The following is a 27,006-nucleotide window of genomic DNA, read 5'->3' as shown; positions in this document are numbered from 1 at the left end:
AGCGCTACAAGGCGTACGCAGTAAAATATGGTTTTACTAACGATAGCTAGACCTTTTTTGCACAGTTTTAGTACAGACTGTATACAGTGTCAGGTTGCAATGACTTAAAAATAATTCTTGAAGGGTTGAAATAAAATCTGGTTGAAAAAATTACCTTTGATAGTGATGTTTTCTCATAGAATCTGGGTAAACTTCAGTTGCTTCTGTACATGCACATAATTTATCTTTTCAGCAAAATAGCCTTTTATTTAGATCAGCTTTTTTCAAGGCCATGGTGCACCAAACTCTCTGGACAGATAGTGCAGACCTAGACTCCTATGATCAAAGGCTGGGAGTAAGATAGCTGGAATGAATCAAAGCAGGGGGCTCAGGCAGGAGTTGCTCTGTGCAATATGTATTCTGCACAGAACAGTACATCGTCCTTGCTCTGTATGCTTTCCATTAATTCCTACACCCTGTCTCATACATAAGGAAAGAGAAGCATGTTTGACTAAGTATTTTCTCAGAAAGGAGCTTTCACACATTTATATCGCAGCTAGCATTTCTTTTGAAGTCAAATGCTAAGAACAGAGCCCATGTGTCTGGACCTGAACATTATGGTGGATTTTTGCATGGTTCATCTGATCTGGTTTGAAGTTACAACAGCGTCTCATAGCATACAGTTGGGAAATGCTGATCTAGATGTATTTTGTCATCTTGGGAAGTTAAAACTTCAGTAATTTACGTGGACATATTGGTTGAAGAAATAATTAAACTCAATGTTTCTAGATGACACAGTTTACTGGCAGGAGACTTTTAAACTGGGTTCTCCGTCTTGCATGTTGTATCCATAGTGCTGATTTTTTACTTCAGAAGAATCCAGGCCACAAATGCCTGGTCAAAACATCTTGAAATTGGAAATGTTTTTAATGGCATCATTGTGTGTTGATTTCAGTCACATCAGTCCTCAAGATCAGATGTTTTGCTTGTAGCCAGTGGTACCATTACAGCTGTTGGGCCTTGCTAATTTTCTTTTCCATAGCACTCTCACCAGACCAGTCCAGAACCTGTGGTTTGTGCTTGTTAACCAGCAGATGAAGACAGAGAAAAAGGTAGTCCTGTTTACTTTGACCAGTAAAGGCATCTTACAGCCTACCTGGATTAGATGGGCTCTCAGCTAAATTATACAAAAACATTTAAGGGGTTTCTGGCCATTGTACTAGTTCATATCTTTAACTCTGTTCTGCAGGGTGAAGAGTTCCCAGGCTCTATGATGGAGGCAGGAGTTACAGTCCTGTCTAAACCAAGAAAGAATCCCTCACATTGCAGATCTTACCGATCTTATTAAATTTAGATGTAAAAATTTTAGCAAAACTCCTAGCTGGGAGGTTGGGTGAGGTGGTGGGATCCATAGTGGGAGATCATCAGGCAGTGGTTTTATGCCTTGCAGATCTACTAGAAACAATGTGAGACACACGCTGGATCTACTTTTGTAAGCTAAAAATCAAAATACTGATGGCCCTGTTGACAATAGATGCTAAGAAAGCATCTAACAGGGCAGACAGGGGTTTTGTGCACTCTGTATCGAATTACTTTTGGAGTGGGCCCTAAATTTAGACACTGGATAGCCTCTTTGTATGCAGTGCCCACAGTGCGAATCAGAGTCTAGCAGTCGCATTCTGAATTAATTGTATTTTTTTTAACAAAGTGCTAGAACATTCAATATAAATAACATTATATTAATCTATTCTAGATAAAATTAAAGTTTGGACTAATAATCTAAAATCTGGACAGTCAAAACATTTACAAATAGTTCTTAATTTTTTTGAGCAAATGAAAAGATTTACAGACAAGAGTTTTAATGTGACAGGAAAAAGTCAGCAAGCTATCCAACTCCTAAAATTTTGAATAAAGATTCAAAAGTAAAGTTTGTCTGTGAACTTGCTATATTTTCTGCATGTCTTCCTGCTGTTGGTACAGCAGTGCAATTATCATTTGTGGAGGGAAGTGGACAAAACATGGCCAAAGTCAGGCATTTGCTAATAATAGTTTAAAAGTTTAAAAGATTTGATATACCACTCCTTAAAAAAAAAAAGTCAGAGTAGTGTACAATTAAAACCATAAGAATAAGAAAAGAACGCCATTAAAAAATAGGGAAGTAAACATGCACTCAGAAAGCAGTAAAACTACCACTACATTATCAAAATAAAAAAAATTATAGGCTAAACTGTTCTTTAGGTACAATTAAGTCACCGACCTCAGAAATGTAGTAAACAAATAAGTTTTTAATTTCTCCATAAACAAATTATAAGACCTCTTCCCAAATTTTTCTTGCTAGTTGGTTCCATAAAGCCAAGACATACCAAAAGAATTCATTAACCCTAGTGGATGCGAGATGAGCTTGCGCCTAAGGAAGAAGCACAAATAAACCCAAGTCCCCAGATCTCAACACCCTTGAAAGAACATAATGTTGCAACGTGGCCACAAAATAATCAGGCCAGCACCCAATCAAACATAATCAACACCTAAAATTACAGAAGGACCTTACGAGACCGGGCGGCTAAATGGCAGATGACGTTTAATGTGAGGAAGTGCAAGGTGATGCATGTGGGAAAAAAGAACCCGAATTATAGCTACATCATGCAAGGTTCCACGTTAGGAGTTACGGACCAAGAAAGGGATCTGGGTGTCGTCGTCGATAATACACTGAAACCTTCTGCTCAGTGTGCTGCTGCGGCTAGGAAAGCAAATAGAATGTTGGGTATTATTAGGAAAGGTATGGAAAACAGCTGTGAGGACATTATAATGCCATTGTATTGCTCCATGGTGTGACCACACCTTGAGTATTGTGTTCAATTCTGGTCACCGCATCTCAAGAAAGATATAGTAGAATTGGAAAAGGTGCAGCGAAGGGCGACTAAAATGATAGCGAGGATGGGACGACTTCCCTATGAAGAAAGACTAAGAAGGCTAGGGCTTTTCAGCTTGGAGAAGAGACGGCTGAGGGGAGACATGATAGAGGTATATAAAATAATGAGTGGAGTGGAACAGGTGGATGTGAAGCATCTGTTCACACTTTCCAAAAATACTAGGACTAGGGGGCATGCGATGAAACTACAGTGTAGTAAATTTAAAACAAATCGGAGAAAATGTTTCTTCACCCAACGCATAATTAAACTCTGGAATTTGTTGTCAGAGAACGTGGTGAAGGCGGCTAGCTTAGCAGAGTTTAAAAAGGGGTTAGACGGTTTCCTAAAGACCAAGTCCATAAACTACTACTAAACGGACTTGGGAAAAATCCACAATTCCAGGAATAACATGTATAGAATGTTTGTACGTTTGGGAAGCTCGCCAGGTGCCCTTGGCCTGGATTGGCCGCTGTCGTGGACAGGATGCTGGGCTCGATGGACCCTTGGTCTTTTCCCAGTGTAGCATTACTCATGTAATACACCGATCAAAATTTCACCAGAAGCCAGTGAAATTTAACATATAATGGGGTAACATGGTCCCTCCTGGTCAAACCTCCCAACAGCCTAATACCTGCATTTTGAACAGTACAGGCCAGCACCCGATCAAACATAATCAACACCTTATACACCGATCGAAATTTCACCAGAAGCCAGTGAAATTTAACATATAATGGGATAACATGGTCCCTCCTGGTCAAACCTCCCAGCAGCCTAATACCTGCATTTTGAACAGTACACAAACACCTCAATACACACTGGAAAACACCCATATAAACCACATTGTCATAATCTAGTTTAGAAATCAGCAAAGAATGAATATGTGCGCACAACTCACAACATTCTTAATAAAGAAAACCCCAACCTCACAACCCATGAAACCTGATAACAAAACTTAAAGCAGAGTAAACAGGCTGAACCTTATCCTGTAAAAAGGGGGGCAAAACATCTGGGGGAGGTAAATGACCCGTCAATCAACAGGCAGTGGTCTTTTAAGAACATAACATAAGAACATAAGAGTAGCCATACTGGGTCAGATCAAAGGTCCATCTAGCCCAGTATCCTGTCTTCCAAAAAGTAGCCAAGCCAGGTCACAAGTACCTGGCAGAAACCCAAATCATGGCAATACTCCATACCACAAATCCCAGGGCAAGCAGTTGCTTCCCCATGTCTGTCTGAATAGCAGACTATGGACTTTATCTCCAGGAATTTGTCCAAACCTTTTTTAAACCCAGATATGCTAACTGCTGTTACCACATCCTCCAGCAAACAGTTCCAGAGCTTAACTATTCATTGAGTGAAAAAATATTTCCTCCTATTTGTTTTAAAAGTATTTTCATGTAACTTCCTTGAGTGTCCACTAGTCTTTGTACTTTTGGAACGAGTAAAAAAATCAATTTACTTCTACTCGTTCTACACCACTCAGGATTTTGTAGACCTCAATCATATCTTCCCTCATCCATCTCTTTTCTAAGCTGAATAGCCCTAACCTCTTTAGCCTTTCCTCATACGAGAGGAGTTTCATCCCCTTTTTCATTTTGGTCGCTCTTCTTTTAACCTTTTCTAATTCTGCTATATCTTTTTTGTATCATCTGCAAATTTGAGAAAAGTGACCATTTAACCCTACCCTCTGTTTTCTGTCCAATAACCAATTCCTAACCCACACCAGAACCTTGTCTCCAATACCATGATTCTTTAATTTTCTTAGGAGTCTCTCATGAGGAACTTTATCAAAAGCTTTCTGAAAATCTAGATACACTACATCAACCGGCTCACCTTTATCCACATGTTTATTCATGCCTTCAAAAAAATGAAACAAACTGGTGAGGCAAGACTTCCCTCGGCTGAACCCATGCTGACTATGTCCCATTAAACCATGTTTGTCTACGTGTTCTGTAATTTTAGTCTTTATAAAAGTTTCCACTATTTTGCCCGGCACCAAAGTCAGGCTTACTGGTCTATAATTTCCCGGATCACCCCCTAGAACCCTTTTTAAAAATCGATGTCACATTGGCCACCCTCCAATCTTCAGCTACTATGGCCGATTTTAACGACAGGTTACATATTACTAACAGTAGACTAAATTAGGTCCTGCTGAGCCTGCTGGAGGTTAATGTTAATGCTATGGTATAAAGTTCTAGGGGGAAAAGAGTATGGAGATTAGTTTATTTATTTATTACATTTGTATCCCACATTTTACCACCTATTTAGGCTCAATGTGGCTTACATAGTACCGGAGAGGCCTTTGCAGGCTCCGGTGTGAACAAATACAGGGTAATATTGTGGTAAGATCAAGTTCATGTGGCACAGCCACATTAGGGAATCGGAGAATGGAAGAGTTGTGTTATGTTTGGTAGTGTTGCAGAGATTAGGCATTTAAGTTGGATCTGTAGGGTATGCCTTTTTTTAAACAGGTTGGTTTTTAGTGATTTCCGGAAGTTTAGGTGGTCGTACGTCGCTTTCAAGGCTTTTGGTAATGTGTTCCACAGTTGTGTGCTTATGTAGGAAAAACTAGATGCGTAAGTTGTTTTGTATTTAAGTCCTTTGCAGCTTGGGTAGTGCAGATTTATTTATTTATTACATTTGTACCCCGAGCTTTCCCACACATGGCAGGCTCAATGCGGCTTACATAGTAACAGTATAAAGAATTACAAAGTCGTAAAAAGAGTAAGCAATATGTAGTAAACGCAATATTAATGGGGTTAACGGATAAGTAAATTGAACACAGGAGGAATTGGGTGCAGAAGCAAATGAGCGTTGGGAGGTAGGCGTAGAAGGATGGAGAGGAATGGATATGGGGTAGCAATAAGGATAATGGGAAACATGGTCAATGTATAACAATCGTCAATAAGAATCATGTGGGCAGGCTTTGGTTAGGTTGAATCGTTAGGGTAGGCTATCTTGAAGAGATGGGTCTTCAGTGCTTTTCTTTTTTTTTTATTTGCAAGAAGTCTTTATTATCAGTGAACTTGAACAAAGTTTACATAATACAAGCAACAGGCAAGCACTTCTGCTTTACATATACAAGAAGTCTAATAGTACTGCCTATATTGTAACGAGTAACAGTATCAACTGGCCTACAAGTACATTACCAAACTTCAATAATTTTTTAGAGTTTTTTTTTTTACAGAGTATAATAATTCCCCATCCAATCCATGCCCCCTTCCACCCCCCACTCTCTCCCAAAAGACACGGCTAGCTATGACCATGCAGAACACTCTCCGAGCATATAGACCATAGTTTACAGAGCGTCAGGAGGAATATATTGCCATACCGATTGCCAAATACCCAACTGGTGCTTGCGCTCAGCAATCAATCTCTCCATCTCTCTCACATACCTCAATTTATGGAGCCATTTTGTTATTGGGGGCACCCCCTCTCTCCGCCAATGGGAAGCCACTACCTGGTTTACCAATGACTGTTGGGCAGATGAGAGACCAGCAATCCTGGTTGAAAACAGGAACACCAATGGACTCAGTGGCACCCTGCACCCCAGCCATTTCTGCAGCCGAAAATGAATCGCCCTCCAGTAAGCATTAATTTTTTTGCAGCTCCACCACACGTGATCCACTGTACCCTTTTGACCACAGCGTCGCCAACACCCATCCAACGCATCTGGAAAGATCCTCTGCAACCGGGCCGGTGTGAGGTACCACCTATACAGTACCTTCACTGCATTCTCCTGCATGGGGACATGAGTCGAAAGCCTCACTACTTTTCTCTCAATACTCTCCCACTCGGACTCCTCCAAATGTATACCTAGTTCCCTCTCCCAGCCTCTTCTGTGTACTCCATTATAAGATGAATAATGACTTATGTTTTGATACAGATAACCAATCAGGCCACGGGAGGACGCAAGTTTCCCACATATCTCCTCCAGACCAAGTTTCTTTCGCGACATCACCTCTCGCACCGCTTTAGTTTGCAAGAAGTGGGCCACTTGGCAATAGGCGAATTCATCTCTCTCTACCTCAGGGTATCTATCCTTCAGAGCCTTAAAAGACAGCACTGAGTCATCTTCAACCATCTGTCCCCAGGTCCGCACCCCACCTCTGTGCCATTTTGTGAATGTCCCCTTTATAGTACCGGGCAAGAATAATGGGTTACCGTATTTTTCGGACTATAAGACGCACTTTTTTCCCCCCAAATTTGGGAGGAAAATGGGGGGTGCGTCTTATAGTCCGAAGGTAGCGAGGTCCGAGTTCGGGGTCGCCCTCCCCCCAAGTTCGGGATCGCCCTCCCCTACTCACGTCACGCGATGTTCCCTGGTGGTCTAGTGACGTCGGGGCAGGAAAGAGCCCCCTCTTTCCTGCCCAGCGCGCTGCTCTCCGTCCTCCTGTATGCTGCCTGACGGTCTCAGTGAGATTCAAAATGGCCGCCGAGACTTCAATTCTCGGCGGCCATTTTGAATCTCGCCGAGACCGTCAGGCAGCATACAGGAGGACGGAGAGCAGCGCGCTGGGCAGGAAAGAGGGGGCTCTTACCTGCCCCGACGTCACTAGATCACCAGGGAACATCGCGTGACGTGAGTAGGGGAGGGCGATCCCGAACTCGGACAAGACGCACCGGAGCACCTAGGTTTTAGAGGAGGGAAAAAGGAAATTTTTTTTTTTCTATTTCCCTCCTCTAAAACCTAGGTGCGTCTTATGGTCCGGTGCGTCTTATAGTCCGAAAAATACGGTATATGCTATTGGGGTACTCTGGGTCAGGATGTATTGTTTCTTGGGAAACATTCTGTCCCAATAGTGAAGTGTTACCTCCACAGAGGAGCAAGTTCCCTCTCCCATACATCTAAATGGCCTAGGTAACCATATTAGTGCGCTCAAAGGTGTGTCACCCAGTGAGTTTTGTTCTATTTGTACCCATTGTCTATCTGGGTATTCTTGGTGCCATTCGAGTGCTGCCTTCCCCTGTGCCGCTCTATAGTACCAAGCGAGATTGGGTACCCCCAGCCCACCTCTTTTCCGATCCCTGTATAGCAGTGATCTCACTAGTCTTGGATGCTTTCCTGCCCAGACGAACCGCACAAGTGTGTCTTGTAAGGATGCTATAAATCGTCTGGGCATCATCACAGGCAGCACCTGGAAAAGATATAGCAACCGAGGCAGAATATTCATTTTAAGAATAGCTATTCTCCCAAACCATGAAAATTGCATGTCTCCCCAGCACTCTAAATCAGCCCTGATAATTTTGCCTAGCCCCTTATAATTTGCGTTAAACAGCTCAGAGAATGTCCTAGTCAAATTCACCCCCAAGTATCTAAGTTGTTTATGAGCCCATCGAAAAGGAGAAGAGATCTTTAAAGAACCCACCACCTCCTCTGGAAGGGTTACATTTAGGGCTTCAGATTTAGCCATGTTGACTTTAAAGCCAGACACAGCAGAGTATTCATCTATCAATCGCTCTAAATGCGGGAATGTGGTCAGTGGGCGAGTAACAAACAGTAGGACATCATCCGCAAAAAGGGCCAGTTTATGGATTCTGTCTGCCACTCTAACTCCTGAGATATTGGGGTCCAGGCGCAACCGAGCCACAAAGGTCTCCATCACCATAGCGAACAACAAAGGTGAAAGAGGGCATCCCTGCCTAGTTCCTCTATAGAGCGTAAATAAGTCTGAATTTCTTCCGTTGACCCGGACACATGCCCTTGGGGAATCATAAAAAGCCTGAATCCATCTCCTAAACTGTAATCCAAACCCCATCGTCTCAAGGACTCTATGCATGAAGGGCCAGTGAACCCGGTCAAAGGCTTTTTCTGCGTCCAGACTTAGAAGACATAACGGTTTCTGGGTTCTTTTGCCAGGTACATAAGGTCTACCGCCCTCCTGATATTGTCCATTGCTTTCCAGTACGAGACAAAGCCCACCTGATCTGGATGGATGAGCACTGGTGCCACTCAATTGGCAAATACCTTAGCCAAGATTTTTACGTCAGCATTTAACACTGATATAGGTCTATAAGATCCACAGTCCATATGATCCTTTCCAGGCTTGGGTAGTACTGCTATCCAAGCCTCCATCATAGACAGAGGCAAGGACCCGCCTTTTCCCACCTGATTAAACAAGTCAGCTAAGAGAGGGGCTAACTCGGGTGCGAACTGCTTATAGAACTCATTGGGCAATCCATCCAGACCAGGCGACTTGCTCGACGGTAAGCTTTTAATAGCCTCTTGAATTTCCTTAGGGGTAACCGGCTCATCTAACAGTCGCTGCTGCTGGTGACTCAGAGAGGACAACTCGCTATCTCGTAAGTATTGATCTACTGATTCCATAGATGGATTGAGTTAGTGAATGATACATACCTGTAGCAGGTGTTCTCCGAGGACAGCAGGCTGATTGTTCTCACGACTGGGGTGACGTCCGCGGCAGCCCCCACCAACCGGAAAAAAGCTTCGCGGGACGGTCGGCACGCAGGGCACGCCCACCGCGCATGCGCGGCCGTCTTCCCGCCCGTGCGCGACCGCTCCCGCCAGTTGAATGACTAGCAAAAGATGAAACACACAACTCCAAAGGGGAGGAGGGAGGGTAGGTGAGAACAATCAGCCTGCTGTCCTCGGAGAACACCTGCTACAGGTATGTATCATTCACTTTCTCCGAGGACAAGCAGGCTGCTTGTTCTCACGACTGGGGTATCCCTAGCTATCAGGCTCACTCAAAACAAAAACCCAGGTCAATTGAACCTCGCAACGGCGAGGGTACAACAGAAATTGACCTACGAAGAACAACTAACTGAGAGTGCAGCCTGACCAGAATAAATTCGGGTCCTGGAGGGTGGAGTTGGATTTACACCCCAAACAGATTCTGCAGCACCGACTGCCCGAACCGACTGTCGCGTCGGGTATCCTGCTGGAGGCAGTAATGTGATGTGAATGTGTGGACAGATGACCACGTCGCAGCCTTGCAAATCTCTTCAATAGTGGCTGACTTCAAGTGGGCCACTGACGCTGCCATGGCTCTAACACTCATAGTGTCAAGAGTCAGCCCAGCCTGGGCGTAAGTGAAGGAAATGCAATCTGCTAGCCAATTGGAGATGGTGCGTTTCCCGACAGCGACCCCTAGCCTGTTAGGGTCGAAAGAAACAAACAATTGGGCGGACTGTCTGTGGGGCTGTGTCCGCTCCAAGTAGAAGGCCAATGCTCTCTTGCAGTCCAATGTGTGCAACTGACGTTCAGCAGGGCGGGTATGCGGCCTGGGGAAGAATGTTGGCAAGACAATTGACTGGTTAAGATGGAACTCCGACACCACCTTCGGCAGGAACTTTGGGTGGGTGCGGAGCACTACTCTGTTGTGATGAAATTTGGTATATGGAGCATGAGCTACTAGGGCTTGAAGCTCACTGACCCTACGAGCTGAAGTAACTGCCACCAAGAAAATGACCTTCCAGGTCAAGTACTTCAGATGGCAGGTATTCAGTGGCTCAAAAGGAGGTTTCATCAGCTGGGTGAGGACGACGTTGAGATCCCATGACACTGTAGGAGGCTTGATAGGGGGCTCTGACAACAGCAAGCCTCTCATGAATCGAACGACTAAAGGCTCTCCAGAGATGGCTTTACCTTCCACACGATAATGGTAAGCACTAATCGCACTAAGGTGATTCCTTACTGAGTTGGTCTTGAGGCCAGACTCTGATAAGTGTAGAAGGTATTCAAGCAGGTTCTGTGCAGGGCAAGAACGAGGTTCTAGGGCCTTGCTCTCACACCAAACGACAAACCTCCTCCACTTGAAAAAGTAACTCTTTTTAGTGGAATCCTTCCTGGAGGCAAGCAGGACCCGGGAGACACCCTCCGACAGACCCAACGCAGCGAAGTCTACGCCCTCAACATCCAGGCCGTGAGAGCCAGAGACTGAAGGTTGGGGTGCAGTAACGCTCCGTCGTTCTGCGAAATGAGAGTCGGAAAACACTCCAATCTCCACGGTTCTTCTGAGGACAACTCCAGAAGAAGAGGGAACCAGATCTGCCGGGGCCAAAAGGGCGCTATCAGAATCATGGTGCCGCGGTCGTGCTTGAGCTTCAGTAAGGTCTTCCCCACCAAAGGTATGGGAGGATAAGCATACAGGAGGCCGGTCCCCCAATGGAGGAGAAAGGCGTCCGACGCTAGCCTGCCGTGTGCCTGAAGTCTGGAACAGAACAGAGGCAGCTTGTGGTTGGTCTGAGAGGCGAAAAGGTCCACCGAGGGGGTGCCCCACTCTCGGAAGATCTTGCGTACCACTCTGGAATGGAGCGACCACTCGTGCGGTTGCATGACTCTGCTCAGTCTGTCGGCCAGACTGTTGTTTACGCCTGCCAGGTATGTGGCTTGGAGGAGCATGCCAAACTGGCACGCCCAGCGCCACAGCCCGACGGCTTCCTGACACAGGGGGCGAGATCCGGTGCCCCCCTGCTTGTTGACATAATACATTGCAACCTGATTGTCTGTCCGAATTTGGATAATTTGGCAGGACAGCCGATCTCTGAAAGCCTTCAGCGCATTCCAGATCGCTCGGAGCTCCAGGAGGTTGATCTGCAGATCCTTTTCCTGGAGGGACCACAGACCCTGGGTGTGAAGCCCATCGACATGAGCTCCCAACCCAGGCGAGATGCATCCGTCGTCAGCACCTTCGTGGGCTGCGGAATTTGGAATGGACGTCCCAGGGTCAAATTGGTCCGGATGGTCCACCAGAGCAGGGAAGTGCGGCAACTGGTGGAGAGGCGGATGACATCTTCTAGATTCCCGGTGGCTTGGAACCACTGGGAAGCTAGGGTCCATTGAGCAGATCTCATGTGAAGACGAGCCATGGGAGTCACATGAACTGTGGAGGCCATATGACCCAGAAGTCTCAACATCTGCCGAGCTGTGACCTGCTGAGACGCTCTGGTCTGCGAAGCGAGGGACAGGAGGTTGTTGGCCCTCGCTTCGGGAAGGAAGGCCTGAGCCGTCTGGGTATTCAGCAGAGCTCCTATGAATTCCAGAGACTGGGTTGGCTGGAGATGGGACTTTGGGTAATTTATCACAAACCCCAGCAGCTCCAGGAGTTGAATAGTGCACTGCATGGACCGGAGGGCTCCTGCCTCCGAGGTGTTCTTGACCAGCCAATCGTCGAGATATGGGAACACGTGCACTCCCAGCCTGCGTAGGTACGCCGCCACCACCACGAGGCACTTTGTAAACACTCGTGGGGCGGAGGCGAGCCCAAAGGGCAGCACACAATACTGAAAGTGCCGTGCGCCCAGGCGGAATCTGAGATACTGTCTGTGAGCTGGCAGTATCGGGATGTGAGTATATGCATCCTTTAAATCCAGGGAACATAGCCAATCGTTTTTCTGAATCATTGGCAGAAGGGTGCCCAAGGAAAGCATCCTGAATTTTTCTTTGACCAGGAATTTGTTCAGGCCTCTCAGGTCTAGGATGGGACGCATCCCCCCTGTTTTCTTTTCCACAAGGAAGTACCTGGAATAGAATCCCTGCCCTTCCTGCCCGGGTGGTACGGGCTCGACCGCATTGGCGCTGAAAAGGGCGGAGAGTTCCTCTGCAAGTACCTGCTTGTGATGGGAGCTGAAGGACTGAGCTCCCGGAGGACAATTTGGAGGCAGGGAGGCCAAATTCAGGGCGTATCCGCACCGCACTATTTGGAGAACCCACTGGTCGGAGGTTATGAGAGGCCACCTTTGGTGAAAAAATTTTAACCTTCCCCCGACCGGCAGATCGTCCGGTACGGACACTTTGAGGGCGGCTATGTTCCCGTGGATCCAGTCAAAAGCCCGTCCCTGGCTTTTGCTGTGGAGGCGCAGGGGGCTGCTTAGGCGCACGCTGTTGACGGGAACGAGCGCGCTGGGGCTGTCCCTGTGCCTGACGAGGCCTTCAGGCCGGCTGGTTGTACCTACGCTTTGCAAAAGAATAGGGTGCAGCCTGCCGGGCCCGGGAAAAACGTCCACCTGCTGAGGTGGATGCTGAAGGCGCCCGGTGGGAGAGCTTGTCGAGAGCGGTTTCCCGCTGATGCAGTTGGTCCACCATCTGCTCGACCTTCTCAACAAAAATGTTATCCCCCCGGCAAGGGACGTCGGCCAGTCTCTGCTGGGTGCGGTTGTCCAGGTCAGAGGCACGCAGCCATGAGAGCCTGCGCATCACTATACCTTGGGCCGCAGCACGAGATGCCACGTCACAGGTGTCATAGATACCCCTGGACAGGAACTTTCTGCACGCCTTCAGCTGCCTGACCACCTCCTGATAAGGCCTGGACTGCTCCGGCGGGAGCTTCTCGACCAGGTCCGCCAGTTGTTGCACATAGGTCCGCATGTGAATGCTCATATAGAGCAGGTATGACTGGATGCGGGTCACGAGCATGGAGGATTGGTAGGCCTTCCTCCCAAACGAGTCCAGAGTGCGAGACTCCCGCCCCGGGGGCGCCGAGGCGGTATCCCTCGAACTCCGTGCCCTCTTGAGAGCAGAATCCACGACCGCCGAGTCATGGGGCAATTGGGGCCGCATTAACTCTGGGTCGGAGTGGATCCTGTACTGGGACTCTGCTTTCTTGGGAATGGTGGGGTTAGTTAACGGTCGCACCCAGTTCCGAAGCAGTGTCTCCTTGAGGACATTGTGCAGCGGCACCGTGGAGGACTCTCTAGGTGGCGATGGATAGTCGAGGACCTCGAGCATCTCGGCCCTCGGCTCTTCCACAGAGACCACGGGGAAGGGAATGCTGATAGACATATCCCGCACAAAGGAGGCAAAGGAGAGGCTCTCGGGGGGTGAGAGCTTCCTCTCCGGTGAAGGCGTGGGGTCCGAGGGAAGGCCCGTAGACTCCTCTGAGGAGAAATATCTAGGGTCCTCCTCTTCCCCCCACGAGTCCTCATCCTCGGTATCGGACATAAGCTCATGTAGCTGAGTCCTGAACCGGGCCCGGCTCGACGTCGAGGCACCGAGGTCTCGGTGTCGTCGAGCGGTGGACTCCCGCGCCGGCGGGGACGGAGCTCCCTCCATCGACGTCGACGGGGACTCCACCTGCGTGGCGGTCGAGACCGGCGCCGCAAGCGGCGGCGGTGTCGACGGCCCCGGCGCCGGGCTAGAGCTCACCGGCGCCACAGACATCGGCGCCGAGGGCGCAAGCACCCCCGGCGCCGGCACAGCCTGGCGCATCAGCCCTTCCAGGATCCCCGGAAGGATGGCTCTGAGGCACTCGTCCAGGCCCGCTGCCGGGAAAGGCGGTGGGGCCGGTAGGGGTGTCGGTGCCAGAAGCTGATGGGGGCCAGGAGACGGCACCGAGGTGCCGGAACCCTGACGCGTCGGTACCTCCACGACCGACGGGGACCTCTCCTCTCGACGATGACGCTTCGGCGCCGCCTCCTCTCCGATGTCCGGATGCACCGAGGGCGACCGGTGACGACGCTTCTTGTCTTTCTTCCGATGCGCGTCACCGGTGCCGGGAGGTATGGAGGAGGAGGAGGACGATCCCCCTCGGTCCCGGGGAGCCGGGTCAGACAGGGTTCGGTCCCGAGGGCCACGGGCTGAGGGAGTGACCGGGGCCGACTGCCCACGCGGCCGCTCACCTCTACCCTCGCCAGCGGACCGGCGGGCCGACGGGACCTGTTCTCCTGGGGTCGATGCCATCGGTGCCGATGTCTCGGGCATCGATACCGGTACCGAAGGACCGGGCGTCGATACCGATGCCGTCGAGGTCGACGTCGAGGGGCCGGCGCAAGTTCCAAAAAGACGGTCCCGCAGAACTTGCCTCGCAACCTGAGTCCGTTTCCGGAGACCGAGACACAGGGAACACGACTTGATATTGTGCTCCGGCCCGAGGCACTGGAGGCACCAAGCGTGGGTGTCGGTCTGCGAGATCGGCCGGCCGCAGCGACCACACTTTTTAAATCCACTCGGGACCCTTGAGGACATCGACGGAAAAATCGCGTCGGCGAAGTCAAAGTCGTCAATGGTGGCTGAAATCACACCACGAAAAGGAAAACGACCGTGCGGCCAGTAGGCCGCAACGCGGCGTCCCCGCTGGAAGCGAGGGAAAAGGGAGCGCGTGCTCCACACGCGCAGGGTTTCTTTTTTTTTTTTTTTTTTTTAAAAGAAACCGGACGGTAACTACACAAAGTTAAACAAAGAAAAAGCACGATCCGCGTAAACGCGATCGAAATCCGGCGGCTGAATCAGAGAGAGCGGCGAGGCACGACTCTCTCCAGACGCGGAAAAAAAGGAACTGGCGGGAGCGGTCGCGCACGGGCGGGAAGACGGCCGCGCATGCGCGGTGGGCGTGCCCTGCGTGCCGACCGTCCCGCGAAGCTTTTTTCCGGTTGGTGGGGGCTGCCGCGGACGTCACCCCAGTCGTGAGAACAAGCAGCCTGCTTGTCCTCGGAGAACCCTAGCGTATAAGGCCTGGTAGAATTCCCCAAATCTCCTACGTATGTCCTCAGATTTATCAAGATCTTTCCCAACCTTGTCCCTGATCTTTAAGATAGTTTTGTCTACTTTTTGCCTACGCATCTTTATAGCTAAAAGACGCCCTGCTTTGTTGGCGAACTCGTAAGAGCCCAGCCTGCTCTTTGCATATAACATGCTAAGTTGCTCAGAATATATAGAGTCGGGCATTAATCTTTGATCACTTAGTTCTTTCAGGGTCTGTGAGGACCCACTTGCCTTATGCTGCGCTTCCAGTGACGAATATTCTCCAAACAGCTTGCTACCTGTGCCTTACAGGCTTTTGCTTTCTTACTGGCCAGTTGCAAAAAATAGCCACGAGATACTGCCTTCATGGTATCCCAGATTGTGCTGAGTGAAGGCCCAGAATTCAAATTAAACTCAAAATATTCTTTCAACATTTTTTTATATCCCACCACAGCTGCCTCATCTTGCAGAATATTAACGTTTAATGCCCATCTTTTGTCCTTGCTCTCAGTCCTAATATTGGGTAAAGTTACCCATATCGGGGCATGATCAGACAGAGTCATACTGCCTATTCCTGCTTCCGGGCCTCTCTCCGCTAAGGCAACATCCACTAGGATATAATCTATACGGGAATAGGAGTGGTGTACTGGGGAATAGAACGTATAATCTTGCACCCTCTGATTATGAACCCTCCACAGATCTACCGTGCCTAAAGATTGAGTTAAAGATCTCAGTGCTTGCGTGTCCCTCTGTCCCTCCGTTCTAGAGGCTCCAGAGCGATCTATGCCCGGGTTCATCACTGTATTAAAGTCCCCCCCCCCCCCCTATAATTAGGGAGCCCTGTGCAAAGGAGGCCAAGGAATTTTTAACTTTCTCAATAAAACCTGCTTGCCCTAAGTTCGGGGCATAGATAGAGGCGATAGTGAGATCCACCTGGTCAATTTTAACATGCAGAAAAATATAGCGTCCTCCCGGGTCCCTCTTGATCTTAAGCACCTGCGCCCCAACTGTGGAGTGTATCAAAATCGCTACTCCCCCCCCCCCCCCCCCCCCCCCCCCGTCTAGGCCCTGCTGCAGAGGCGAAAAGCGCCACCGGGTAGTCCGAGCAGGAGAGAAGTCTTTCGTGCCTTTCCCTCAAGTGTGTTTCTTGAAGAAGAGCCACATGTGGCCTAAGCTGTCCCAATTCTTTATAAAACCTCTGTCGTTTCTGAGGCATGTTAAGGCCTTTTACATTATAAGATAAGATCTTTAAACCTGTACCCTTCATTAAATGGGTTATCGTGCTTAAGTAGCTTCATCCCTCCAAGACCACTCTGTATAGTATCGTAGAGTGTATAATCTTAAATGCCAGCCATGTCCTTCCCTACCCCCTTCCTCCCTCCCTCCCCTAGCCACTTCCCCCCACTGAAATCCCTCCCCTATCCCATCCTTTTTCACCAATTGAAAGACCACGTCCTCCAAGTGGGAGTCGAGGAAGTTCCCCACCCTTCACACAGTACCCAACCACCACACATCCACCCCCCCAACCCTGCCTTATCAAATCAAACAACTAACTCTCCCGTCAGCGTTCCATCCTTCTGCTAGTCCCATTTAACAACCAGTTAACAATTAGCCCTCCACCATAACCAGTACATCCAACCATGAACATTGAAATTCTTTTTTTTTTTTTTTACTATGAGCGGAACCCTCACCAGCATTCACAATATGCAGTTCAAAATAGGTACCTCTGCCAGGCCAGAGTAGTGTACTTTCCCTACACCATGTCCCTGGTGACCTGGTCTTATGGAGTCAGTCCAACCTACTCAGTCCATCTCAGCGCTTCTGAGTACCACGCTTTGTCGATTCTGGGATTCTTTGCCACCGTTGAAGCTTCGCTCGGGTGGTAGGCGCTACTGCCCCAGGTGGAGACTTAACAGAAACCAGTTCTGCAGCATATAGGGCCTCCCAAGCCTCCTGTAGCGTTTGCACCTTCTGTTTGTTACCCTTCAGGATAAAAAGGAGAGCGAAGGGAAATCCCCATCTGTAAGGTATTTTATGTTTGTTCAAGGACTCCAACACTGGTCTCATCTGTCTTCTTAATTGCAATGTATATTGCGATAAATCCTGGTAAACCTGAATGCGGGTCCCACCATAGTCCAGACGCTCAGTCGTTCTGGCGGCCGCCAGAAATTTTTCCTTAATTTTGTATTTGTGGAAACGCACGATTATATCGCGGGTCTGCTGTTCTTTACGCGCCCCCAGCGCTCTGTGGGCTCTATCCAGCTCACATCGCATTTCATCCACTTCAGGACCGAGCAGAGTTGAGCACAAAGTTTGCACTATTTCAGCCACGTTCTCTGTGTCACCGCCTTCAGGTACACCGCGGAAACGGAAAAATTCCCACATCCCCTATTCTCGAGATCGTCCATCTTATATTCCAAATGTGCATGCTTTTGTTCCAGTTCCTGGAGAAGTTCAGCATGTTTGTTCAGGGACTCAGCGTGTTCGTCAAGTTTCAGCTCAGCCTCCCCCACTCTGCCGCCTAACTCTCGGAGGTCAGCGCTTAAGGTGTCCATCCGCTCTAAGATTTCATCTTTGGACTGCTTAATTTCAGTCTGGATATTGGATAAAAATTTGCGGAGCTCGCTTGACATGCCTTTTTTCAAGGGAGGTGCTCGCGCTTCCGACATAGACAGAGCGGAGGCCGAGTCCGAGAGGGAAGCACGCCCTGGGGACTCATGGCGTTTAGCGGCCTTGGGCGCCATACTTTTCTCCGCTCTATCCGCACTTTTTTCCGGCTTGAAGCTGTTTTGCTCATGGCTGTAGCTGTTCAATGGCAGGATCCGCTCATCCAAGCCCCGTTTTTCAGTTGTTGATTCGCGATTTTACCCCAAAAGTCGGTGTTGGGTGTGAGAGCTGCGAAGCTAGACCACCATGCTATACAATGACGTCACTTCCTCCCTCTTCAGTGCTTTTCTGAAGGGCAGAAGGCCGTTGATGGTACGGATGGGTCTTGGTAAAGCATTCCAAAGCTGGCTACCTGAAAAGGAAAAATTGGATGCGTAGAAGGATAGATAAGATCGTGTTGATTCGGATGTATTTCTAATTCTTAAGTCGATCAAGTCTGTCATGTAACTCGGGGCTTCTCCATTGATGATTTTCCTGCTTATAATCGAAAGAGAAAAACGCCTATATTGCGACCCAAATCGGGAGATGGGCGTCTTTCTCCCGTGGGCGCCCAAATCGGTATAATCGAAAGCCGATTATGGGCGTTTCCAACTGCAACCCGTCACGGAAACGGGTAAAGTTGACGGGGGTGTGTCGGAGGCGTGGTGAAGGCAGAACTGGGGCGTGGATATTGGCCGAGATGGGCGTCTTTAGAAGATAATCGAAAAAAAGGCGTTTTTAATGCGATTTTGGGTCACTTTTTTTGGACCCTTTTTTTTACACGAACAAGTCCCAAAAAAGTGCCCCAACTGCCCAGATGACCACCAGAGGGAATCGGGGATGACCTCCCCAGACTCCCCCAGTGGTCACTAACCCCCTCCCACCAAAGAAAACCCACTTTAATAACTTTTTTTCAAGCCTCTATGCCAGCCTCAAATGCCGTACCCACCTCTATGACAGCAGAATGTGTTCTAACCTGCGACAGCCTTTTCCTGGTTCTAATGTGGCTCTCGGGTGAGTGTGACAACTTTTCTGTTATGCGCACTGCAGAGTCACATTAGCAATGCATTGTGGTGGGTGTAGGGTATTGGGCTCCGTGATTCCACTAGCTTGTGGCAAATGCTCACGATGTTGGTAGTTGGTAGGCTCTACTCCCATGGTGCTTTTCCCCCTGCTTACTGGGTCAGAGTGTGCTCTGTTTTGTTTCCGGTAGTCCATTAGGTAGAGGCCATTTTTGTAAGCCAGTTTTAGATCCCTTTCACGTGTTAGCCACGTTACAGAACTTAGTTCTTACCTTGAATGTGGCTGAAAGAGGGCATTGTACACCATTCTGCCAGCTCTGACCTACTGCTAATCTCAGTACCACGGAGACTCTTTGCCAGTGGGGCACAACCTCTGATCTGCAGTTAACTGTGAGTAAGCGTGCTTATTCCAATAAAGGACGTTTTCGGAGAGATTAGTCTTCAGGTGTCAACTGGTGTGCCAATGTTATATAGCAGCAACAAGTCCTAGAGGCCTGCGTGTATGCAGGTCCATGGAGCACTTTTAGTGGGTACCGCAGTGCACTTCAGCCAGGTGGACCCAGGCCCATCCCCCCCTACCTGTAACACTTGTGCTGGTAAATGAGAGGTCTCCAAAACCCACTGTACCCACATGTAGGTGCCCCCTTCACCCCTAAGAGCTATGGTAGTATTGTACATTTGTGAGTAGTGGGTTTTGGGGGAGGGGGGTTGGGTGCTTAGCACCCGTGGTAAGGAAGCTATGCATGTGGGAGCGTTGTCTGAAGTCCACCGCACTGACCTCTAGGGTGCCCAGTTGGTGTCCTGGCATGTCAGGGGGGTGAGTGTACTACGAATCGTGGCCCCTCCCACAACCAAATGGCTCGGATTAGGACGTTTTTGAGCTGGGCGTTTTTAGTTTCCATTTTCGCTAAAAAAAAACAAATGCCCAGCTGAAAAACGTCCATTTTTTCGAAAATAAGGTCTGTCCCGCCTCTTCACGTACCCGTTTTCGGACATAGACGCCCATGGAGATAGGCGTTCGCGTTTGATTATGCCCCTCCACGTGAACCAGGGTGCAGATTTTGAAGGTGATGCGTTCTTTCATTGGGAGCCAGTGTAGTTTTTCGCGGAGGGGTTTCGCGCTTTCAAATTGTGTTTTACCAAATATAAGCCTAGCTGCCGTGTTTTGAGCGGTCTGAGGTTTCTTTAAGGTTTCTTCTTTACATCCCACATAAATTCCATTGCAGTAATCTAAGAGACTTAGTACCATTGATTGTATCAGGTTGCAAAATGTTTTCCTCGGGAAGAATTGCTTCACACATTTGAGTTTCCATATTGAGTGGAACATTTTCTTTGTTGTGGATGCCACTTGGCTCTCTAGTGTTAAGTTACAGTCCATTGTAACGCCGAGGATTTTCAAGCTGTCTGAGATAGGAAGGGTGTGACCTGGGGTGTTGATACTTGTGGGGATGTCCATGCTGTGTTGGGATGAGAGGATGAAATAATGAGTTTTTTCTTTACTGAGTTTTAGTTGAAATGCATTTGCCCATGAATCCATGATGTTCAGGCCGAGCTTGATTTCGTTGGTGATTTCTGTCAGTTTGGTTTTGTAAGGAATGTATATTGTGACATCGTCTGCATATATGAAAGGGTTAAGGCCATGGTTGGATAAGGACTTGGCAAGATGAGTCATCATTAAGTTCAACAGGATCGATGATAGCGGTGACCCTTGCGGTACTCCACAGTCTGCTTTCCACGGTGATGATATGTTTGAATTTGATTTTACTTGATATGTTCTTGTGGTTAGGAAGCCCTTGATCCAGTTAAGTATGTTTCCACCAATGCCGAACTTATCTAGTAATCTTATTAATATATTATGGTTTACCATGTTGAATGCACTAGACATGTCGAATTGGAGGAGAAGGATGTTTTTGCCTTTTGCTATTTCCTGCTTGAATTTGGCTAGAAGAGTAATACTGTTTCCGTGCTGTGGAGGGGGTGAAAGCCTGACTGTGATTCGTGTAATATTGAGAATTTGTTTATGTAATCTGTAAGTTGTTTGGTTACCATGCTGTCCATCAGTTTGACCACCAACGGGATAGATGCTACTGGACGGTAGTTTGTGATTTCATTTGTTTTTTTCTTGACATCTTTTGGTATTGAGGTGAGTAGGATATTGCCATTTTCCTTAGGGAAGAGGCCTTGCTGAAGCATGTAATTTAGCTGGGATGTGAGGTCTGCTATGAAGCGGTCATGGGCGGATTTCATTAGGTAGCTGGGACAGGTATCTACTTTACAGTGAGTGTTGGAAAACCTACTAAATCGCCTGGGTAACTGTTTCGACGGTAAGGAGGGCGAAGTTTAACCAGGTCCGATCTGCCGGGTATTCTCCAATGGTTAGGTTCAATTCATTAAGGAAGTTTTCAATGTCTGTGTTTTTCTGAGGTAGTGTGTTGCGTAGGTTTACAATTTTTTCATTGAAGTACTTCACAAATTTATCTGCAGATGGGATGTCTGTACTCGTGGTAGTGACCAAGTTGGTGTCTAGGAGTTTGTTCACAAGTTGGTATAATTTCTTCATGTCTTTGTAATCTGTCCCTATTTGGTTTTATAGTGTGATCTTTTGGACTGTCTTATTGCGTATTTGTATTTTCTTTGTATTTGTTTCCATTTGTTGAGGGTATGTTCATCTTTTGTTTTATTCCATGCTTGTTCGAGTTTCCTGGTTTGTGTTTTTAACTTTTTCAGTTCATCGTTGAACCATGGTGTCGAGTTATGCTTGCGTGGGGTTCTTGTTCGTAAGGGCACAATTTCATCTAGCATGCTTTTGCATCTTTTGTCCCATTCTATGAGGTAGTATATGTAGTCTGTTTGTGTTGCCCATTCATTATTGTATATTAGTTGCCAGAATGTTTTCGTGGCTACTTGACCTCTTGTGCTGTAGGATGTGTGTTCTAGTATTTGTTGTATACCCCTTCTTCCGCCAATGTAGGAATAAGTTTAGTTTGCAGTGGTCGGTCCAGGGTGTCTCTGTCCATTTCGTATTTGTTATTGTTAGGTTCTGGTCTGTTGAGAGTTTGTGTGAGATGAGATCAAATGTGTGCCCTTTGATGTGGGTTGCTTGCATTTGTGGCCATTTGAGATCGTATAAACGGAGAAATTCCTTACATTCTTGTGCGTTGATGGAGCTCGGGTCTTCTAAGTGAAGGTTGATGTCTCCTAGTACTAGTGTACTGGAGTTGGTTACACATGTGTTTGAAATAAAGTCCATGAAGTTGGTTTGGCCTTCGTTCCAATTACCTGGAGGTCTGTAAAACAAGACACAATTCAAATGATCGCGTAGGGTTTTGTTGTGGATTCTGATGGAGGCAATTTCAAGTTGAGGTGTTATGGACTCGGCAGTGGTTTCGGTGGTAAAGTGGGACCAATAGATTAGTGCTATGCCTCTGCCTCTCTTTTCTTTTCTGGTCCAGTGTGTGATTTTGTATCCTGGAGGGCACAGGTCTAGGATTATAGAGTCCTTTTGGTCATGGATCCAAGTTTCAGTGAGGAAGAGTAGGTCGAGGTTTTCTGACATGATCCAGTCTGTTAGTATTGCTGTTTTATTTACAGCGGATCTGGCATTGACGTAGCCCACTTGGATTGTTTGGAATGGGTCTTCTGTGTTTGGTGTTAAGTGGACTTTTGTTAGTTGTCGTTTCTTTGTTGAGGTGAGTTTGTTTGGGCCCTTCTTTCCCTTCTGTTGTGGTTGTTCGCATGTAAGTGTTCTTCCTTTGTTTAGGTTGTTATCAGTTTGGTGAGGTGTGGTGTATTTGATCAAAACAGATTAAAGAGAATAGGCAACGCGGAGCCCTGAGGTACCCTGCAATTCACTTCACAGATGGTAGAACAATCACCTCTAGCCTGCACTAAAAATGAGCGATCCCAAAGAAACGATGTGAACCAGGCCAACAATTTACAGTATAACCCCAAATCACTCAATCACTGAATGAGTAACTGGTAATCCAACGCGGCTGTAAGATCTCAGGAAACAGCTAATGCCACCCTTCCCTTACCCAACTGTTCCCGGACATTGCTCAACAAACTAAAACAGTTTTTGTCCCATGATCCTCTTGAAAACCTGAATGGAAAGGACTCAACACCTCCACACTCTCCACATAATCTACTAACTGTCAAAACACTATTTCCTCAATCAACTTTGCAAACAGCCCCAATGTGGATATGGGTCTATAACTAGTTACATCTTCAGTACACCCCTTCAAAACTGGAAGCGCCACTGCCTTCTTCTATGAAGTTGGAAGTATCCCCTCATCCAAACTCATACAACTCAATGCATGTCCCATGGGCAATATACCATGGCGCAAATGCTTAAGCCCAGGATAGAGGCACAGGGTCTAAGGTGCTCTCTACATGCAAACCTCGTAAAAATTTATTCCATGTGGGTAACCTAATTTCATTCCAACCTCCTACACCCTCAATCCCACCAATTTCAAAAAGTGATGAATCCTGATGCCCAAGACCCTTCCTTCAAGGTGGTTACCTTCTCTAAAAAAAGCCTCAGTCAACAGCTCAGAAGAGGGCATGGGTTGCTGACTAATCCCAACCTTCCCCCTCCGCAACCTATTCAAAATTTGAAAAACCTTATGCGATGGATTGGGAGCACTCTTAACCAAGGTCCCAAAATACACCATTTTTGCCTGCTCTATTTGAACTTGATAAAACCACTGCAGCTGTCTTAAAACCAGGCCGGCTTCAGGATCTCGCCCTTTTCACCATCGACTCTCCACCATCCGTAGCTGACGCCTCAACGTGAATAATCCAGAATGGAACCACAGATTCTCTCTTTTCCCCCTATCACACACCACTCTATATGGAAACACTCCTTCAACTAAAAGAATATTCCTCTTTAAACCACTCTGAAGATGCCCATAAAAGGACTCTAGATTATCCTGGTATGCTCTACACATTTTTATTCATACTTTATCTAACCCAGCTCTGAAAGTACATTAGTGAAAAACAGCATGAATGAAAACTAAGCATCCTTAAAACTATATTCATTAGGCCTCTGGGATGTACTGACCCATCAAAAGCCTAAACTTTGCCCAGCCTTTTTTGAGCAGGGAGAGAAAAAGATGCTCTCCCCACCTCCGGTTCTCTTATTTCCATATGGTTTAAATACAACAATATTTTTTGTGTGATGTAAATAGCAAAGAAAAAAAAAGTTTAAACAAAATAACTACACTCATGAAAAATAAATCATTTATATTATGAAGTGCTTATTAAACAGTATGCTAATCTGGGCTCTCATTCAAAATCTGTGCTGAACTCTGTCCAGAAAATCTAGATTTTATCAATTTATACATCACATATTTCAACTGATTTGGTATGTTCTTGCAGTGGTGAGTAATGAAAAGTTAATCAACTACTCACCTCATGGTATACGTCCTCTAGTTCTCCATCATAAATCCAGCGGTAAAGGAAATTCAGGATTGGATGCGACACAAGGCCAAGAATATGTTGTACAAGGGATCTCATGTAAGGATCTCCTGTTTTTGTGTAAGCATGAACTGCAGATGCCAGCTCTCCACCCTTCCTGCCTGCAAAACCGATGAGAAAAAATATATATATGGAAAACATCCCTTAAGTCCTCAAATATCAATCTCTTCTATTTTTTTATTTTTTGCTCAAGTTTTACCAAGGTACCCCACCTGTCTGGCTTCCTTCCCAATTATTGTTACTAACACCAAGCTTTTGCATGTTTTCATTTAAAAAAAAAGCAATTTTCATAGCAAAAATAGGAAGACATCTAGGGATGGGTATTTTTAAACCTCCTCTCAATATGGCAATGCCACAGTTAGTGTATTTGGAGTCTTTGAGCCTATGGAAACATCTATAAAATGAAAATAAATGCATGCTAGTGAATCTTTCTATTCTGTAAATTCAGGAGAAAAAGGCAAGAGAATATTCCTCTTTAAACTAATCTGACCATGCCATAAAATCACCTTGAAAAGAGAAGATGTTTTATTATAGCAAATGTTATTTTTAGCAAATCTGATGATTTCTGTTCTTTTGTTCTAAGGCAAAAGATGTCATACTCAGTCTACCAGTTTGGTTTATATTTGTAGTTTTTGAGTCCCTATCCCAATTCAGGCTCTAGATGGAATACAAAGTAAAAAAAAATAATAATAATAATACCAAGTTAATCAGAGGATTATCCACACAGAATACATTGTCAAGGGACCCTTTATACTGTAATGAAGTGGGAGAATGAAATGTCCAAAAGTAAAGTGAGTTTCTGAAACTCAAAGTGACCATAAAATAGTGGTAGTGATGAGATATGATGCCAAACTTCTATAATAAATGCTTCCATGTTCTAATAATACAGCTAATCTGATGTAAACAATGTCTGACCTTTCTTAAAATTTGTATTTGAGACCTATCCAGCAGTTATTCAATATGGTATCTTATTACAAACCTTGACAGTGGTCAACAAGCGCTGCGAGTGTCTTCAGTCTAATTTTAGGATCATAAGTCCATACTAGGAGACGACGAAGTGTCAAACTGCTCTCAAGTCCCAAATTTACACCTTGGTCATCTTCAAGCTGCAACTGATCATAATTATTCAAAAACATGAAAAAACAAGATTTGTTTGTATTGTATCAGAATACATATTAAAGTGTAATTGCTCACTTGTAGCAGATAATCTCCACGGACAGCAGGATATTAGCACTCACATCTAAACAAAGTTTTCAAAGCTTAAGAACTTTCTAAAGTGGTGAACTGCACATGTGTGGGGCTTCTTGCATCTGTATCAATATTTGGGGCCACCTCAGATTTTCTTTACTTTACTTTTGATTATTCACCTCACCCAAGTAAGTCTCAAGATACAATCAAAATTTACTATATCAATGTATGATATCACAAAAAACAAAAACAAAAAACATCATATCTATCATCGTAAGACATAACTAAATTATTATCCCAAATTCTACTTAAAAAATATCATTAAAAAACAAGGGCCCTGTTTACTAAGCTGCACTGTAGGCATGCAAGCATTTTTAGCATGCACTAAAAATTAGCACACGCCAACACTAGAGACACCCATATATTCCTATGGGTGTCTCTAGCGTTAGCAAGTGCTAAAAACGCTAGCACACTTTAGTAAACAAGGACCCAACGTTTTAAGCTTTTTCTTAAATGATCCATAACACACTAAGGGGCATTTTTATGAAGCAGCACGTCCTTATGCTTGCCTTTCCCGTGAGCTATGGCCATTTCTTTTGCAGCAGTAAAATTTTTAAATTTTTGTATTAATGGCCACATGTTAATCAAGGTTTCTTTTATTTGATATACCGCCCTGTAAGACAAGCCATCCAGGCAGTTTACAATAAAACTATATAGCCAAAGAGAGAAAAAAGAAATTCAATAATAGGAAAGAAAAGAAAATGTTTTTTTTCAAAGGTCCCACAGGTCATGGTTCCTACTGCCCTGCGACCCTCAATGCAAGCTGAGAGGGGCAAACAGAGGAGTTCCTATAGTAAAGGCTTTCCTGAATAAGTATGCTTTTAACCTTAATTTAAAATCTGAACGGAAAGGCTCCATTTGAAGATCTAAAGGGAGTCCATTCCACAGTGTAAGACCTACAACATTAAACATGGACTTACGAAGTGCATGCTAAAAGATCTGGTAAAAAGAAGGAACAACAAACAAAGAGCACGAAAGTAACATAAGGGTCCTTTTACTAAGCTAGGGGAAAAAGAGTCAGCTGCAGTTGTGGCGGGGGCCGTTTTTCCCACGCACCAGGTCCCTTTTTACCGCTGCAAGTAAAATGTCAAAAAAAAAATAAGACCACGCAGCAAGATAACTCTTACCACATGGCCATGAGTCACCCATTGAGGTGGCGATGAGGGCTCCTGCGGTAACCCAGAGGTAACAGGGCAGTGTGCGGCGATGCCTGATTACTGCCGGGTAAGCACCACGCTACAAAAAAAAATTCCTGAAGCTCTGGAAATGGCATGCGCTCGAGCAGGAACTGCCACTGGCAGTAGTT

The 27,006-nt window shown here is 46.4% G+C and overlaps 1 protein-coding gene across 1 annotated transcript in view; it reads right to left on the bottom strand.

Moving 5' to 3' along the window:
* Nucleotides 1-27,006, bottom strand: part of TUBGCP3 (tubulin gamma complex associated protein 3) — a gene marked incomplete in the record, with an annotated part of 536,537 nt that overhangs the window by 300,132 nt on the left and 209,399 nt on the right. Inside the window, 2 exon segments of the mRNA XM_030201534.1 lie at nt 24,387-24,553; nt 25,432-25,564. Coding sequence (XP_030057394.1) covers nt 24,387-24,553; nt 25,432-25,564 — 300 coding nt within the window.

Source organism: Microcaecilia unicolor, chromosome 4, assembly GCF_901765095.1.
Source record: "Microcaecilia unicolor chromosome 4, aMicUni1.1, whole genome shotgun sequence".
Classification (NCBI taxonomy): Eukaryota; Metazoa; Chordata; class Amphibia; order Gymnophiona; family Siphonopidae; genus Microcaecilia; species Microcaecilia unicolor.
The sequence above is the reverse complement of the archived record's forward strand: the minus strand, read 5'-3'. Positions and strand labels throughout refer to the sequence as shown.